This window comes from Xenopus tropicalis, chromosome 1 (genome assembly GCF_000004195.4).
Source record: "Xenopus tropicalis strain Nigerian chromosome 1, UCB_Xtro_10.0, whole genome shotgun sequence".
Lineage (NCBI taxonomy): Eukaryota > Metazoa > Chordata > Amphibia > Anura > Pipidae > Xenopus > Xenopus tropicalis.
Window position 1 is genome coordinate 172843945 of NC_030677.2, and position 19581 is coordinate 172863525.

At 40.2% G+C, this 19581-nt stretch overlaps 1 protein-coding gene across 8 annotated transcripts in view; it reads left to right on the plus strand.

Annotated features, from left to right (window-relative positions):
- Positions 1 to 19581, plus strand: part of mcc (mutated in colorectal cancers) — a 164169-nt gene that overhangs the window by 124886 nt on the left and 19702 nt on the right. For 7 of the 8 annotated variants that reach the window (XR_001169921.3, XM_031896347.1, XM_012957487.3 and 4 more), the window contains 6 exon segments: positions 1703 to 1849; positions 5312 to 5401; positions 6263 to 6411; positions 8307 to 8447; positions 11826 to 11926; positions 12482 to 12662. Coding sequence is in view for 7 of the 8 variants with exons in the window: in XM_031896347.1 (XP_031752207.1) it covers positions 1703 to 1849; positions 5312 to 5401; positions 6263 to 6411; positions 8307 to 8447; positions 11826 to 11926; positions 12482 to 12662 (809 nt within the window). In the remaining variant the exon portion in view is untranslated. 8 annotated transcript variants of the gene reach the window in all.

Below are 19581 nucleotides of genomic sequence, written 5' to 3' on the forward strand. Positions count from 1 at the left end.
CGCTGGCTTTTTGCATAGCCACAAACATTTGATATTTCTGCTTCTGTCAGTGACTTTCATTAACTGAGCCCTTTCTACCAACCATATTTATATTTATCGGCCTGTTTTCCATTTATTCATGGAAACATGAAGCCCTGCCAGGTTCAGGAAGAACATGGTTTATTGCACCTACCTATTAACATCCATTTTTAGAGGTTTTCATTTCTTGGCCTTGATCCATTACTTATGAGATTAGAGTGAATTCAGCTTGTCATCAGTCACGGCTCCTTGGGCTGGGATTTTCTGGTTGCCTGCCAGTCTCTTATCACAAGGGCTCATGTGATGAAAGGTGAAGGCACAACACAAGCACAAAGTCAGGATGCAACATTTTCATCCAATGACTGAAACCTCACTAATTACCCCAGGATGCTGCTGACGTTTCTGTCTCTTCATTTTCTTTATCAGTGTTTTTTCAGTCTGTGTGTAGCCTTAATTCCAGCCATATCCCTATTCTAATTCACACATTTTATAATCTAATATTTTGGTGTATCCTAAGCTCAGTGGCACATGGGTTTAGTCCTGTCAGGGACAGCCACACTTGCCTTTGCCGGCAAACCCTTCCTGTTCAGGGAAACACATTGTCTAGGGCAGATGTTTGTGCAGGTAGAGAGGTATCGCTCAAGAACACGGAAGGCAGGATTCCTGAACAATAGCTGTCCATCAGCAGGACCATCTGCCATACGCAGTACAGTTCCCATCCATGAGTAGAGGAAGCAGTTGTTTTTGCAAACAAGCACATTTATATTCATTGTTCATACTGAGAGGGCCACAGTGATCCCATCCACACGTGCCCAGAGCTGTAGGGTTCACATAAAGTAAAGCCATCATGCACTGACTTTTTTACATTAGCTAACACATAATTACTCACAAAATCTTGATGATCGCCAGTATTCCATGATCATGCAAATGATGGATATTTGCCCATTTTTCTTTTCACTGCATCCTTACATTTTTGCGAACAGTTTTGCAGCCTGAATAGTTTAGTTAGAAATCCCCGAATCCTCAGCCAGATGTGGATGCTTGGCTGAAATGGCCAAAGTTTTAACTACTTTGATTTAGGTAATATTCTTATTTCTTTTTTAATCCAACCTGTAGGCTTATCCCAAAGTCATTTTTGTCCAAAAGTTTGGTAGAGCACAGAAACCTACATGCAGTTTATATGAAGCACAGATGCTGTTAGTTGGCAAGGCAGTTCTTCTGCCCCACGGTGGCCCTGCACATACTCAGCTACCCACAGAGACTCCTCATGTTAAAGTCCCGAGTTAATAGGATGAAGTTAATGTTACTTGGTTTTGGAGCCAGTAGTACTTTGTAATGGAAATTGTTTGGAGGAGGTGAATAGCAGGTCATCTTCATTAGTGTAGGAGAGGCCCCTTGTACAGGGATAGGGCTCAGGGTTAGCATGACACATGCTAGTAAATGTTCTAATCAGGGAGTGAACTGAAATGTGAGTGTTCTGTTATTCCCCTAGGTCTGTACTGTGACGTACCGTCATCACCAGAGGAATGTGTAAAATAAAATAACTGGTGATGGACTCTTAGAAATTCATGATAAGGAACCGGTTTCTTTGTTCACATTGAGTTATTTCTTTCTAAAACCACATATGCCAGCTTCTGGCCTAATATATGTTGTAAAGCAATAAATTGTTTCTTTATATTTTTAGGTGCGTGAATTACAGACCCGGTTGCAGAGTATCCAGGCAACAGGTCCCTCCAGCCCTGGCCGCCTCACTTCAGCAAGCCGACCAGTCAACCCCAGCACTGGAGAACTAAGCACGAGCAGCAGCAGCAATGACATTCCCATCGCCAAGGTGAGCCATTGTGCAGCTTACTAATGCCTGGCATTATCTGAGACACACAGCTCCTCATGCTCTCAGCTAGGGGATTTGTGGGGGAGTGGCGTCGGAGCACCCTCAGGACTTCAGCCCCACTCTTCACCTCCCTTGTGTCTTTGACTGCAGAGTTAACCTGCAGAGCCAGATAAGTGAGCGGTCGCTGGAAGGAGGCTCAGACACCTTAAATACCAAGGGAGACTCTGAATGCTATCTACTTTGGTTATTTGTTACGCAGACATACATAAAATCTGCTGCATTTGGTGAAACTTAGGAATGTAATTTTTCATTAGAAAGGGGGAATTTTACTTCTTTTAATGGCAATAAACATTCAGTGCAAAAAAAAACAGCAAAGCTGTTTCCTGGGTCACTTATTCTGAATGTACCACTAACAGATCGGAATGTTTGTCGTCCCATACCTTGGTAGAAGGAAGCAGATGGCACCACATGTATGGCATTTTCTCCATGTTGTGGACGGTCAATATGCTTTACTCCACAGAGCGAAACGTCTTTCACTTTGTGTCCTGTACTGATGCATAACGTTATTTACAATCAGGTAACAAAATAATGTGTGTTCATTTGAGTGTCAGAGATTTCTAAAATGCATATGCAAAGAGGGCTGGTCAGTGGGAGATCAGACCAAAGGTTAAAAACCACTTCCACCAGGTTATGAGATCATTCAGTTGGGGTTATGTGGCGCATAAACAATATATAAACTTGTCATAAATAAATATAAATGTATTTTTTGCACAGACACGCCTGTTTTCACAGTTTAAAAGGAAACCATACTATTCTGCCCATGCTGCATGGACCAATCCCTCATCCCCACTTAGGCTCACAATGTAATGCAACCCTGCCCTCACCTTGTTCCATTGTGAATTGATGGATTTTGGGACTTGACGTCCCTCTACTTTTCATAGAATCTGTGTCCCATACACTATAGAAAGCAGCAGGGCTTTAAATCATAGAATCCATCACATCTTTATGGAACTAGCTGAGAGAGGGTTTGCTTTATACTGTGAGCCTAAGGGAATTAGGGAAATTGTATTAGGGTTTCCTTTAATCTGTGTAATCAGGTATGTCTGTGTGAAAAAAAAAATTACATTTATTTCTGGAACTCCAGATAACATTTATGCACCATCTCTACATAAACCCAACTGAATGAGTTAATGTAAAAAAAGGGCAGCCCCCCTATTAGGGTAATGTCACAGTGCAGCATTGGTTGTTGCTTTCTGACCCTGACTATAATTCATAGATTGCATTGAATTTGCTGGTTTATTTAATACTATAAGTTTAAATGCTTGCTAGTTACTACATTAAAGCAATGTTAATTTTTTTTTTAATACATTTTATTACAATTATCCTTTATATATTAGCACTTTACAGAGATAATGCGTTCCTATCAATCTCTGGGTCACATATGGTCAGTTTTTATCAGAAAGCAATTTAATCTTTGTATGTTCTTTGGAGGGGAGGAAATCAGAACAGGAGGTAGCCTATTAAGCTGTGTAAAATGTCTTACACTAAAAAAAGTGTGAGAGGTGGTGTAAATGTGTTATTTATCAAGCTGTGTTAATCTCCTTACTCATGATTTAACACCTAATTCCATCACCATTTCTGAAATCAGCTGGCAGCGTCCATTGGTGATATTCATGAAGGTGTGTATTTTCGTTTACTCTAGAAATGTAGCGTATTATTTTACACAGTCTTGAGTAAAAAGTGATATAGTTTATCACGGTTTGTCATTTTTTTATGTACGTATTGGGATTTACTCCAGAAATTGATACAATTACTTTATTCAGCCACAGATTAAAGTCTGTAGGACAACTTCAGGGAACACTGCTTGATAAATACACAATTGTTACACATTGCATGACAGAATTACTAGGATACATATCCTGGCAGCCAAAGGGGGTATTTGATTTGTGTATCCCTGTGGGGTGGGGCACCCTAGGTAAACCCCCTTGTTTTATTAAAGCACAGGAATCTTATGTATATGTCTAGCACCACCTCACAGTAACTGGGGTCAGGTGGCTATGATGTAAATAGCAAAGTTCTTGTGGGCAATGAATCTTGCCAGGGTGACCAAGGCATAGGGAAGTGGAAGGCTATTCAGCCAGTGTATGAGAAGGAACTTAAACACACATAGGCATAGACCTTAATGATAAAAGCCCCACTGTAACAATACCTTTTAAATAGACATTTGTGTGGTTGGCAAATGTAGAGATACAAATCATACTTGTTTCGGCTCATTGTATTAGTAATGGGTTTTGGAAACATAAAATAAAATTGTTGCAGTGTCTATCAGTCTATTTGTCTGTGTTATGAAAAGCATTGCTCATATGTTTTTCTGGCAGATTTATGAAAGCAATGGTATATTAATCCAAAAGATAGCACATAACTGGAGCATTACATTCCTTAGCAGCACAGATGCATAGGGGCCTATTTATTGTGCTGTGTAAAATTTGCCAAAAAACCATTGTATAATGCTGTGTAAAATAAATAGAGAAGTTCGCTATGTGACCGCAGATTTTATGCTGTTATTTTACATAATTCCGGCAGAAGAAAATATACGTAAAAAAATTAAGCAGATTTTACACAGGAAAGCGTGGTGATGTGTGGCCAATTTTGGCACCGTTTTTTGCACATCATAATAAATCTTCCCCATAGTCTTGATTTCTAGCAGCCACACTCATCAGATGTGAGTTGATCAAGTAATAGAAGGGGGAGAGATAGCCAAATATCCCAGCCTTTGCATTTGATAAGCTTCTGCAATTACTTGGAGAGCATGTAAGCGTATCATTAAGTACCGAGTGAAAGGCAATATTGCTCTCTCCTTGCTGAGGGGCAGTGGATCAATAGCCACTCAGAAAAGCTATAAAGCAGAGTAGTCTGTTATGCACCATAAAGGCTTGCTTGCCTGCCGATTCACAGGCTTGTACATGAAAGTCAGCACACCAGGATTATCAGGTTCAGGGGGCCAAATACCTGTGCAAGGAAAGTATTTTAACTAGACATAGCTAAAACCCAGGACAGTGCAATGTTCAAGCCTTTAACTAAGTGGAACTTGTCTCCAAGAAGTCGCTGGCACAGGAGCTGTCCCTGTATTTAGATACATCGATTATCTGAACATTTGTTTGGGTTTCTGACCCTTTGCTCTTTTAGTGTGGATAGTTGGTCTAGGGCCTGTGTTGCTATATAACCATCTGCATTTTTTCTATGGCAATGTGAGATTTAATCCCTGAGGTATTGATATTTCAAAAATATTCTTCCTTTTCTATGAACCTGGCACTTAACTTCTTATATAAAAAAATTAAGGGACCCCATATCTTTCCAGAGTTGGCTTTTGAAAATTGTATATATAGACATTGATGGTGCAGCCATAAACTGGTTATAACCATGCTGGGAAAAACTGCTGCTTCATGCTGTGATATTTTGTAGATTGCTGAGCGGGTTAAGCTGTCAAAGACACGGTCGGAATCTTCTTCATCAGAAAGGCCTGTGCTGGGTTCAGAAATCAGCAGCATTGGGGTGAGTATATTAACTAATAGAGTGGAGACTGATTAGTAAGTTGCTTTACTAGTGCTACAACTGGGCTGTTGCTATAGGTTGCCAAGGAGGTCCATATAAAGGCCCTGGGGGTGGGGGCCTGGGGACATTGGGGTTGGACCGTGGGGTCTGCTTCCTCCATTTTGTAAATCTTTGTAAATCACCACGCCACACCAGCTCCCAGGTAGGAGAGCGGCAGAGAGTGGGGATTTATAGACGAGCGGGCAGGAGAATGCGTCAGAGTGGAGGCAGGATGCATCAGGGTGGGGGGCCAGGTAAGTTTGCTGCTCTGTGGAGACCCCTCTGAAGATTTATTTGCAGGAGGACCCAGCACTGGGTAGTTACACCACTGCATTATGCTGAAAGCTGAGTGTTTTTTTGCAGACCATGGAAATCTGAGGTGACCTAGAGCAACAGCCATATTTTACAACATTATCTTTAATAGTGCATAAGTTTCAGAGCGTCATGTGATACAAATTACATTACCGTACACCTCTTTATAACCCATGATCACTAAGCACAAAGGATGTATTGCAGGATGTTTGCTAACAGTTACCACCCCCCACCTCCCCTTCCCCCCCAGTGATTTTATCTTTCCTTGACCTTAAAAGTATATGATTTGAATATCCGGAAAGCCATTATTCAGAAAGTTCCAAATTATGGGAAGGACATTTTCCATAGACTTCCATAGGCTTTTTATATCATGTGTAAAACAAGAGGGCTGGGCATGGGCCTGACTACTTTTACAAGGAACAGTAAATGGCTGCTGAGTGTGATTTAGGTGACACAGCAATGCTCCATTGCATTTACCAGAACTTGTCTAAGCAAATGTGTGCATTGCAGGTATCCAGCAGTGTGGCAGAACATTTAGCACACTCACTACAAGACTGCTCCAATATCCAAGAGATCTTCCAGACTTTATACTCTCATGGCTCTGCCATCTCCGAGAGCAAGATCAGAGAATTTGAGGTGGAGACAGAAAGGCTAAATAGGTATGGTGAATTCACTTTTCTTTCTGTCTATGTCAGAATATAAGAAAGCAGCTTGTGGGTCCACAGCAATATATATGAGCTTTAAATACAGTTAGTGAAAATGAACTAAGGATTTGCTAATGTAACCCCCCATAATTCATTACGTACTTACAGGGTAATGCATAAAACGTGCTAAGTTGGCTCAGGTGTAGGGCAGAGATGGGCCAGCTGTGGCTCTCTAGATGTTCAGCACACAGTAATAACCTTCCACTGTCAGAGGGAAGCTGGGACAAAATCTGGAGGGCTGGAGGCAGGACATTCTGTATGCAATCTGTATGCTTAACCACTTTGTTTCCATCTAATGTTCTGTTGCTCAAGTAAGGCACTTGGTACATTAAGGTAGATACTTTCTATTTATATCCTTGTTCTTGGACTAACTGAACGCTGTAAAAACGACCAGAACATATGTTTATAGCAAGCATATCTGACCTGCAGTCCTCCAGCGGCCATTGAACTAAGACTCCCTGCAGCCTTTGGCAGAGGGTGTTGGATGAACATATTTTTTATGCCGACCCGACACAACACCTTCAAACTGAGAGCTGAAATTGCACCCAGATGCAGCGAGTGCATTTGCCGTGTTGTTATAATAAAAGCATTGTACTGTGATGGCACAGAGATACACAATACCTCTACTCCCAGTAGTCTTGTTCTGTGATAAAACCATGACACATATTCCACGTGTAACATTTTGTGCCTAGCTGTTATGTCTGAAATTTTGTAATATACAGGTAGAGTTCCTCTAAAAAGCTCCCTTGTGTTGCAATAAATCAGCCCTTGATCTCTACTAGAGTGCCATATCGCTTGTGCCATCTGTATTGCAGGTTCGCAGAAAGGAAGAGATTTACAGCTTGTATCCTCTAATGGTAGCCTGGAGCTTGTGAGAGTAACCCTGTACATATTGCTAGGGATTGCAGAGAATACAGGATGGGCTCACTTTTAACACTTTGGTATAGAAGGAATTTAATTTTAAAGGACAGCGAAGGTCATAATGTAATCTGCCTTCACTAGCATATTGTAATGCCCTAGAGCTCCTTATATGTATTAATTACCTCTAAAAATCCTTGACAGTACCGTGTGGATTTGCTTGTCTTCAGCTTGTTCATTGTCTCATGGAGTGCATGTGCAAAGAACCTTAATCAGAATTTGTGCATGCACAGCAGGCAAATAAGGGTGGCCCAGCAGGCACAGAGCATGTACCTGGCCTCCAATCAAGCGGCAGGCAGAAATGGAGGATTAAAAATGAAATGTTGACAGGTGAAAATCTGTGGCCTGGTATAACAGTCCTAAGTAAAGTACATTCTACAGAAAGGAGGTTGCCATTACTGTTGCCTGTAAGCCATTGCTTGCTACAATGTGGGGTCAGCCCACTTGGGAGGAGGTGCAAAACAGTACCTGGGGGTACTCTTATTGTCTCTCGACGGTGTATTCTCAGAGTGGGTACCAAGCAAATATAGTAATAGCTGGCACATTCCATGATTTTTAGCACATGCCCCTATATACTATGGAGAGATAGTTAAGGTAATCACAGAGAAGTACATGACTGTTTCTGACCATTTACGAATATTCCTGTCTCATTGGCTAAACAAACTAAAGTGCATAGAACTGCAAGAGTGCTTGACAATGACTGCAGGGCAAGGGCTGTATGAGACAGTTGTGGAAGTAGAACAGAATGAGTTGTAGTGCCTGACAATAGGCCTGTATGATTATGGTTTTCTAAGTGCTTTATTGATCCACACTTCTGCCTGCTTGCCATTATTTGTTCATCCCGGTACTCTTTAAATGTTTGATATGCAAAAGGAAAAAAACAGTCAGTGATTTACATGGCGGGATAAAAATATTGATTCTTTACTCCACAGTCGCATTGAACACTTAAAATCCCAGAATGATTTGTTGACGATAACGCTGGAGGAGTGCAAGAGCAACGCTGAGAGAATGAGCATGCTAGTGGGAAAATATGAATCCAATGCAACGGCCCTAAGGCTGGCACTTCAGTACAGGTAATTATGAATATTTATTAGTACATCTGCTATTTGATGGGTCAGATATGTCTTTATTTATTTATTTACTGTATATATCTTGGTTTTTTGGGTAGTCAGAAAAAAGGCAACGCTGATAGTGATCAACAGTGTGCATCAACTTACCCTTATTGTTTCGCATGGATGAACGGAAATTCTCCCACTGTAATAAGTGAAATATTCACACTCAAAGGAATTTATTTGCAAAATTGTGTTCCAGGTTTCTTCCTGATAATTATGACTCCAAATTTGAACTTACAGAAAGAATAGGTGCAGATAAGCAGCCCTTCTCAACGCATATCACAGCTAGTGGACAACAGCCAAGTGACCCTGACCAAACACTGTTAGGTTTATTCATTATTTAACAGGGGAAAAATTCAAAGGGTTTCTTTGAAATTAAATCTGCGTTTGGCCAGTAGTGATATAACATATAATAGTGATTGAACAGGAAAAGGTGTAAATTGTGGCTACAGGTCTAGAGATTTCATAGAGAGAGGGCACCCTGGCAATGAAGGAAGGCTGTGGACCCGGATCTAAGGAGGGCAATAGCATAAATCAGAAATGTCCAATCTGCTGCTGTTAAAACATGCCCCTATAGTGCAAGGTACTGTAAGAATATGATAATGGCACTAGGAGAAAATGCAACTCCAGTCACACTTGCTTGATATTGAGGAGAAGAATCCCATAATTGCTTTGAGTCTGAAGTTCTGCGCTCTAACCAGCTGATTCTCAGGCTCCATAATCATCTGGGTACTAGGTAAGATCACTTCATGAATGCCTGGAAACACATCTCACTTCCTAGATACCCGCTGGGCATGATAGTTACTTCATGGACACCATGACGAGACTCTGACCAAATTTGACATCTGGGTGAAACTGACCACATGCACCAGTGGATGTAGTACTCACTTTATAGATACCTGCTGGGCAAGATTGTTACTCTGTAAACATTATGGCAAGACATGGAAGGACATCTGGGGGAGGTTGACCACATGGATACCTTGGCGAGACCCTGACCACACTGATAACTTAATTGGCACCTGGGTAGGGTTCTACATAGCACAGCTGACTGCTACTGGAACTGCAATTTTTACAAGGTTTATAGTAACTTTATGGTTACTGAACATGGTGCTGGAGAAATGTGTTGGGGCTGTGGTGCTGTTGAACCAGTTTGTAGTATTGTTTTCTGACTGCAAAAGATTTAAAATGATTAAATGTGCAACTTACCTTTAATTGCTTACTGCAGTTCATGCTAGCCGCCCTTATGTTTAGTGCTTGTCTATCATGCTTGAGATGCAGGGCATTAGCTCTATCACCGAACAGGGACAAGCTTTCTCCTGCACTTGTGCTGGCTATTATTACTGAGTAGAAGGCGATGGCGGGGACACCAATGGATTTGTTAATATGACAAGACAGCATACGTATTGCTAAGCTTGGTGACTCGTGCTCAAGGTGAAGCACAAGACTGTGTGCCAGGGATGCGCACCAGTGACTCCAGTGTGAGCCCTAAGCATCTTGTTGGAGAGAAATATATTGTCTCTGCAAACAATGTGATATGTGGAGGGTGCAGAGCTTTGTCTGCTTGAACAAGCAGTGTATATGTGTATGTAACTGAACAAGGTTCCTACCCATTGTCTTTCCTATGTACCATTACAAATAGGATTCGGTTAAGCCAATGAAAGTACCTACAGAATAATTTCTGTTTAGAGCACAGTTATCTTGCTTATCTTTGTCTGCATGCTATTTAGAAATAAATGGGGATAGAAAATATCGTAAAAAGACCAAAATATCCAGATTATTGCCACTCGGGCAATTTTTACATAGACTCAAGGGATGACCATGACTAAAACACAGATACTTAGTGATTGATCTTTTCTGATAAAATTTAATACTGAGATCCTAAGTTTTTTTAAATTAGTTTTTTGGTCCTACAACTCTCTAATTGTTGTCTAGTTGTTAGGATCACTGGCTGTAAATACAATAGAGCCTCACGTTAAAGGGATGGTATACACCTAACATTACAGTTAACACAATAAATAGGGCTTGTGTTGACATTACATTCTTCCTATTGGTTTAATTAATAAAAAAAACGTATTTTCATATTTTATTGTTATTATTATAAAGCATTTATAAACATACCTTTGAACAAACAATTCCCTTCCTTCTCTAAGCAGCAGCCATTGAACAGGTCATTGTCAGGGGCTTCTCGATAGACTGGTAATTCGTTTTATCAGTGCCTTTAAAGTTCTTTTGTATCAGGGAGTGACAGAAATAACTAAAGCAAAACTATGCCCTATTCATTGAGCTCATGTTGAAAAGGGGGGATATACTGTCCCTTTAATTCCTCTTTTTGGTTTCCTAACTGAAAGGAGAAAGAAAACAGAGCAGCGGATTCATTCACATGGGCTAAAAGAACAAGGAATGGGGGTAATGTAATGGGCTAAGTGAGGATTTAGAGAGACAGTTCTTATGCAGGTCATCATGTGGCCATTAGCCTGCAGTGCTCCAGGCCCCAGGAATGCTCATACTCAACACCCAGAGTGCCCATGGGGACCTGACAGAGAGTGCCAGTGGCGTAAGCCTAACTATTCAAATGAGATGAGTGTTTTGGGAAGTTGTGAGTGCGAGGGAAGGAATATTTTGTTTTGCATTACATATGTGAGGTTTTGGGGTTTAGTTCTTTATACTATATATATTTTCTTTTTCCTATAACATTTTTTTAATTTGTGTTACAAATCTAAATGAATTTAACATTATATAACAATCATGGGCAGGGCGCCATCAATTGTGTTGTTCATATTTCATGCGCCCCATTTCCTTGAGCTTTTTGCATTTGACCTTTATCGTTCTTCTATCACAATACATCTTATGTTCTTGCCAGTTTTCTGCTCCGTGCCCTACCTCTCCTCCTGAATAAACAGTGTTTGATGTGTCGCTGGACTTGTGCCCAAGAAGGTCTCTCTTGGAAATGTAAAAGCTATTTGCATCATGCTCAGAATGTTAAATCACATCAACAGCAAACATTATTGTGGCTCCCACAGCCTTCTGTGAGCACTTCTGTGCATGCTGTTTCCAGGAAAGGGACTATTATATTCCTGCTCCCCTGTGAGGTATAGAATCCACAGGTTAATCCATTCCCTTGGCCATTCCTCCACTCTTTCTGAATCATCAAACAAAATTCTAGCTTTTAATAAGTAACAGGCAGACACTGTGACACCTATTTAGTTAAATTGCTGGGAAACGTTAGGTCACCATGAAGGTCATGTACTTAGTGCTACCTGGGAAATGTCAGCCTCCCCTTACTGGTCCTATGGTGGCTGTTGAATTGATTTCCTTCATTTTTTCCTCTTTGTGGTGTAGTGAGCAATGTATCGAGGCATATGAACTGCTGCTAGCCCTTGCTGAGAGCGAGCAATCCCTTATCCTTGGCCAGTTCCGAGCTGCAGGAGTCGGATCTGTAGGTAAGAGTTTAACAAGACCTGCTTAACATTCATTATTATCTGAAGACTATTAATTTGGCACAAAAAATAAATGTTTTTTCTGACTCCCCTGGTAAGACAATTACTACACAATGAACTGTAAATACTTGTTAATACTATTAATCAAGCATCAAGGGCACTGTATAATGCACCACCCAAGGGCAGATTTGCAAAGCATCCAGCTATATTTTATAAACTACATGTCTTCCAATGAGCCCCAGCTGCCTTTAGCAGGACCCCCCCCCAGGCAACTGTTCAGCATTAGTTAGAGCCATGACCCATGGGGAGATTAGAAATTGAAAGTTGTTTTAGAATATCACTCTCTACATCATACAAAAAGTTAACTCAAAGGCAAACAACCCCTTTAACCCTTTTATAGCATTTAGGCTTTAAGAAAAAAGATTTTCCAAGTAGTCGAAAATTCCCTTTTGTGCAGACTATTAAAAATCTATGCATTAGCCAAGTTAAACACATAGATTATTCTGTATTTGGACATTTCCGTTCCCCTATTAAGTTATTTTGGCTTTTATGATCCAGCAGAATCAGGGGATGAGAACGTGACCCAGATGCTGAAAAGGGCGCACGACTGCAGGAAGACAGCGGAGAATGCAGCAAAGGCCTTGCTTATGAAGCTGGATGGCAGCTGTGGAGGAGCTTTTGCTGTGACAGGTTGTAGTGTGCAGCCCTGGGAGAGTTTGTCATCAAACAGTCACACGAGGTAAGATTGGCTTCAGCACCAGCCTCACATAAAAAAAAAAATAGATTAGTACATTAGCTCTGCTATATATATAGTGTTCAGTTCATCGGCACGGCTGTGTTTTGATTTGCACTAAATAGTATGAGGGGGAACACTGGAGACGAGGGGGGCATTTATGAAGAGGATATTGTTGCAAAACAAGCACTGATAGCTCTTTCCAGAACTTGAGAAGTTATTCTCCTTTTCTTTCCCCTATTCCATTCTTATCTCATCTGTTTTGCTCATTTATCTCCTTTCTCATACAATTTCACTTTCTCTCTTCTTCCTCCTAAGTGCTGTTTGACCTGGCTTAGTGCCTGTGGGTCTCCCCCTAGTGGTAGCTTGTTGTAATATGGATAGGCCCAGATCCTTTCCTAGCCAACCTAACCCTTTCTGTTCTTGGTCATTAGGCCTTGCTTATTTTCTTTTGTTCTCTGATGTAGTAGCTTTTAGGTAGGATAACCAGGCCCAACAAACCCAACCCTCCTGGGCATGAAATCTGGTTTATTGCCTTTGGTTTTCCTCTTGTCATTGCTTACTGAAAACTGCAGGGTAGATTTCCAGGGTACAGTTGGGTAGCTGGGGGGAAGTAGCTAGAATACCTGTTGAGGCCCAGTTTTTAATTATCACAGCATAAAATAAAAATAAAATATCAGACCAGTTTCTAGACCTGTCCTGGTTACATTGGGGTAATCTCTAATTCTGTAAAGGTATTTGGAGGCATCCATTAGTCAGTATTAGTGTTAGTATTAAGGTGGCCATACATGTTAAGATCCGCTTGCCTGGTGAGGTCGCCAAGCGAGTGGATCGTCTCCCGATATCCCCCACATATGGGTGGGCGATATCATGTGAATTCAGGCTAATTCTGTCCTTTGGCCCTGGGGCCAAATGATTGAATTAGAAAGCTGGTAATAGGCGCAATCGGTTCGGGGGCTGCATCAACGAGCCGATGTGGTCCCCTATCTGACTACATTTTTTAACCTGCCCGATTTCAGGCCAGATGTTGGTTGGGCAGGCATGTCTTTTGTGCCCCTATACGGCTGATAACCTACTGAATTGGTCCATGGGACCTATATCAGAGAGCTACAGTCGGCCCGTGTATGACCTTTAGTCTGATTCAGTATGATAAAAAGTGCTGATAAACAGATTCTGTGCCTAGACCATACTGATATTCTGGCCCCTATAAGTATAATGCAATTACTCATTATGTACACTGAGCTACAAAACTGGTACCTGCCTACTGTCTTGGTGATGTATATATATCTAGATATAAAAATATATGACATACAGTATTTACATTGTCATTGTATTTTTAAAGTATATAAATGTAAACAATAAATACAGATGTTCAAGTATATACAAAAAATAAAATAAAATGGTGAGAACCAATAGTGCAGATAGAAAAAATGATTTGCAAAAAAAATACACACAAAAGGATATCTGCAAGTACCTCCTTGTTTGCTAGGCGACACATTTATATAACGCCAAGCACTTATTTAATGAGTTTTATCATAATCTTACCATCAGAGACCAGTGTTTCTGTCTGTTGATAAGATTTATGTGAGCTCTGTGGAAAGGAACAGTATAGCAGTACAACAGTATCTTAATCCTCATGTCTTTTACTAAACATTTGTATTAAGTAAATGTTCACTCTAATTATAAACAGAGTTTATTTCCCCTATTTGCAGTGCATTCCCTTCTAGAAAAGACTGTAAGGGGCTTATTTATAAATTTCTTAATTTTTGAATTTGAGTTTATTTTTCAAAATGGATAAAACTTGCATATTGAATGCTCGCTTATTTATTCAAATGGTAGACACATGCAAATAAAAAGAACTCGAAGACTTGAATATTTGAATTTCATACTTGAAACAAACTCTGATAAAACTCATAAACTCAAATTGAAAATACAGCTTGACTTTGCCCAGGACAACTCACATTGACTTCTATAGAAACTCACAAGCTTTCAGATGGCGAATTTTCACATTCCGGTTTTTGGGTTTTTTGCACTTCATAAACACCAGACTGTCAAGTTTTCAAAACTTAACTTGAATTTGAGTCTTTTTAAGCTTTTAAAAAACTTGAATCGAGAAAAAAAATCAAACTCGACCCCCTTAAAGTTTTAGATGGTTTAAATGTGCAGCGAGCGCAACTGTATTTATATCAAGCCAATAGTGATTTCTCATAAACAAGACCTGCAAGCAAAATAATCTGTATTACCTCAGCACTATCCATGGGGACCAGTAATTAGTATTTCAAAGGGAAAAGGTATCTGTCTACTCATCTAACCATCTGGTCCATCATGTTGTTGCTCCAAAGACCATTAACCAAGCCCTGCCCGGAAATCAGTAGTAAGCAAGTTCTTGTTTAATCATTTTCCACACAATTGAATTGCTGGTTAAAGCGGTATTTCAAGGCTGTAAAATCGTAACGTAGGTTGTACTGCAAAAAGCTTAGTACGAAATATTGCTGCCATTATAAACCTTCTGGATATTTACTGAGCGGGAACATTTTATGGCCTGAGATATACAACTTGGAAGCTAATAGAGGGCTGATTGAAATGTACTTTCACCAAGTGTGAAGGGGGGGATCAATAATGAGCTGTTTGGCACGGCTTGTCACGCTGCCTCTCCATTATTATTGTGTTAGCTTGAGCTGTCAGCACTGTTGTCACATTCATAAATATTTATTTATCCCTGCGTACAACTTAAAGGGATGCTCACAGATAACTATTTTATGTTTTTAATATTGTAATGTAAGTTTGGTGCATGCTTAAATAATGCTGTGCCACTCTCTTCCTTATGGTATTGCAGTTATTCTATAGCTACAGTGACTGCTGCTCTGCTTTATGCAGGAACTAACAGACCCACAGATATCAAATACTTGTATCAACTTTCTATTTTCACAGTGGAAAGCCATCAGGGACAACCTGAGACCAACCAGAGGTGTTACTGGGTCTTCTGCCACCCAACTTTGATATTAAAAAAGCAATGACCAGAGAATAATCTAAATTGTTCTTGTTGGCAGATGGTAGAGCACTGACAATCTGTTTTCAGTTATATAATTAGACTTTAGGTTATTTGCAGAAGATGGGTGAGCAGTGTAGTGTTTACAGTACTTCACATTCACTGTGTATAATAAGGTGGAGTAGCATATAGCAGCAGTGCACAATGCAGGGGGCATATGAATCAGTCTTTGTCTCCCTACATGTAATAGTCATGTGATTGAGAAACAGAAAGAAATGGGACAAGGAACCGCGGTGACTAAAGTAAAATCAGAAATAATGTTGAAATTGAACTCTACAGAGTTTTATACGAATAGTAAACCTCCCCCCACTAGTCCTGTGCAACCTGCAAAGGGTGTGTGGGTTGCATTAGGGGTACTTTACAGTGATTGAGTAACTTGCATTGATATTAGCAATAAGGTAAGTATGAAATACACTGCCTTCATATTTTCCTTTAGAAATGAGTAAAGGCCTTTAGTCGGACTGGGGAGGCATAAAAATGCCTTGGAGAATCTAGCCCCCAGGCCTTAAGTACAACAGCCATTTCATATCATATTGCATTAGATGAGTAATGAATTGTTACTATTACCCCCAGTGTTATCTTGTTACTCCTGAGTAAATGCAGAAGAAATGTTCTCCCTGGCATGTTATAATGCAGGTAGAAATCACAGCTCCACGGTGCCAAGAATCGCCCTGGGCAATGAAGGCAGCGTTGCTGACACAGTAACTAATGCATATTCCGTGGAAGCCTTAATGGAACTGTAACTTAAACCACTTGTGATCTCCAGCAGTGTAAGACAATTGCACTGGCCCCTGTAATGGAAACCAAAATTATTAGCATTTTCTGATGCTTCTAACGTCATTCCGAAGAAAAAAACCTTAATGTTTATTTTTACTGCGTGTTTCTGTGGCTGCAAACATAATAGATGCAGGGGATGAAATAGAGCAACGTAATATGGAACATGATGGGATGGTATTCCCTGGCTGATAACTGAGATCATGCAGCGTTCCAGACAGACTTGTTAATGAATGACCTAACCCTCCTCTAGCAGATGATTACCAGGCCTCAGGAGATTGCCTCTGGCTGCTTTCTAACCTGCATTCAGGAGGCACGCTGATCAGCGTTAACCCTCTAAGTGCCAGCATGCTAAATATTGTTGCATACAAACTGTCTCCTTCCCCAAAATAAAGAGTCTCTGATATATTTTTTGAGTTGGAGAAGGAACAGAATGTGAGTCAGATTAAAAACAGCATAACTAGCGATAATAGGAGAGACAGAATTTCCCAGCATGCTGCTGTCAATAGGTCACTAGAAACTGTAGTTCAGCAACAGCTGGAGACCCATGGCTTTACATATCATTTCACATGGACTATTTCGATGTCTGCAATTTTTTCTACCAAAATTATAAGCAAGCTTTGTCTTATTCATATTTGGTTATTTCCTATATTAGCAGCAGAGATGCAGATGGACACAGTTACCAACCACCCATCAGTGATTTGGGTGATAATTGTGTGCCTACATATTGCTTGCAGCAATTACCCAGAGACAAATTTATTTGCAGCAGTCAAGATCTCCTGTAAACGTCTACCCCTCCTGCAGCCATATAGGAACAGTACAGAGATTTGATGGCAGTTGCTGGAAATTGCAATGGTTGGATTAGCCGTTTATAGCTGCAGAAGGGCTATCTCATTTCTACATCACCTTATCCAGATAATTGATAGTGGGCCTCTGTGGATTAGTGACTGGCTAGTGTACTCTACCTTCTTATCCAGGCATTCTTCAGCTGACAGCTCTCTCCTATAGTGGATTTTAAGGGTTTTTGTTTTTTATAAACAGTGTAGAGTATCCCTAAGCAAAATGATTTGATAAGCTGTTAAGATATAACGGCACACAACATTAAAACATTATTTTAATATTAAACTATATACAAAGGATGATTGTAGTATTCTCCATTTCCAATCCTCATCGTTGTCTGCTACAGGTATGGGACCTGTTATCCAGAATGCTCTGGGGTTTTCGGGATAAGGGATCCCTATAGCTTAAGTCTACTAAAAAATCATTTAAATAATAAAAAAAACCAATTGGATTGTTTTGTACAAGGTAAAAAGGTACTGTTTTATTATTACAAAAAGGGAATCATGTATAAAAAAATTGAATGATTTCATTGTAATGGAGTCTGCAGGAGATGGCCTTTCCATAATTCTGAGCTATCTGGATAAAGGGTTTCCAGATAACTGGCTCCATACCTGTATAGGCTTTAAAAAGTAAAAGGTGGGGACAGAAGGGTGGAGCCTGTTTTTGATTGGAGATACAAAACCTAATTACAAAACCCACAGTGGAGTGAGATTTGTGTTGGATAGGTGGCAACAAACTACTGTAGTAGCCCTAAGGGTGAAGACACACTACTACTACTAGTAGCAGCTACTTTTTTTGGCTACTGAACACCAGAAAATACCCTGCCATAGACAATACTAAGAATTGCCCCTGCTTAACCACACATAGAGACAGTTATCAGTAAATGATCAGCATTGTCTATTTCTGTAGCCGTGACAAGTAACTGCTACTAGTAGCTCTGTGTGTCTTCATCCTTAGGGCTACTAGAGCACAGTTTGTGGCTATCTATCCAACACAAATCTCACTCCACTATGTGTCTTGTAATTAGGTTCACATTATTGTATTGCAGTTTGCTGTGATATATTTCTTCTGTTGTTTTTCCTTTCTCCTTCACATTGATGATCTAGCAAAACAAGAATTGTAGCTGTGTGTAAGTGGGGCCGACAGGGGAATAAATGAGCCCAGAATTAAGTGCTGTCGAGAGCGCTGTTTAAACCACCTCTCTTATAACAGCCATTCATCTTGGGAAATGCTTTTAGATCAGAAAAGTCAGCAAATTTATACCAAAGCAATATTTTAGCTAAACCCAATAGTACGCAGACACGGCTATTACATTAAGATCTGGATTTCAGCCTACGGTTTTGGCTACAAATTTAAGATGGTGGTAAGGACTGCCAGAGTCAAGCAAACAAAGGATTTATCCCAAAGGAACAGAAAGCACTTTGTTGATGGAACTGCTGTTAATGAATTGCTTTGCTATGCACTTGCACCCGCAGCACTCAAGTGGTTATGTTGGATGTTTAAATGATCTAGTTTGGAATGACCTTCATTTCTATGGGGTGGCTTTGTATTCTCTGCCTGCCCCTTCTCTTGGTTTTCCATCTTAATAGATTGAAAGACATTGACCTGGGTAGGACAGGACAGCATTTTGCCAGTAATAAGTCATGGGGATTAAAAAGCCATCTAAGAAATGAATGCTTTGCATTAAACACTTTCATTATTGGGTCAAGTGAGAGATTGCACACAATATGTTCAAGAATTGGGGGTCTGTTTAAAAGGGAATGCTAAGCACTGAGGCTCTCAGGTCAGGGAAATGTTATTTGCACAGGGGGGTATCTCGCTGCAACATGTGGACCTCTGTTCATTAAAAGGTGGTTTACTGATCAATTTCTGGTTATTTCTTAATACTTTTTGGAAGGAGAAATTCATTTTTTGTACATATGCTAGATTTTGCCTTTTACGTGGATTATATGGACCTGGGGGCTGTATTTTTCACTGGAAGATAAATATTAGAAAATAAAATGAATCTCTTTTCCCAAGTGAAATATCTCCTCGTAAAGGGGGCATAAGCAACATCTGTGATTGGTCTGTTCATTATTAACAGGATATTGTCTCGCTACTTTATCAGATTCTAGAAGTTGCAGACCTTAAATACTGAAAATGTTCATTTTAAGGTAGCAAAGAATAGTTCTCAGCAAAAATAAGGCAAAGCATATTCTGGCAGCACACAGGCTGATTCCCTTGAGTGGTTTATGTACAATGTGTCTGTACAGTGTAAATAGC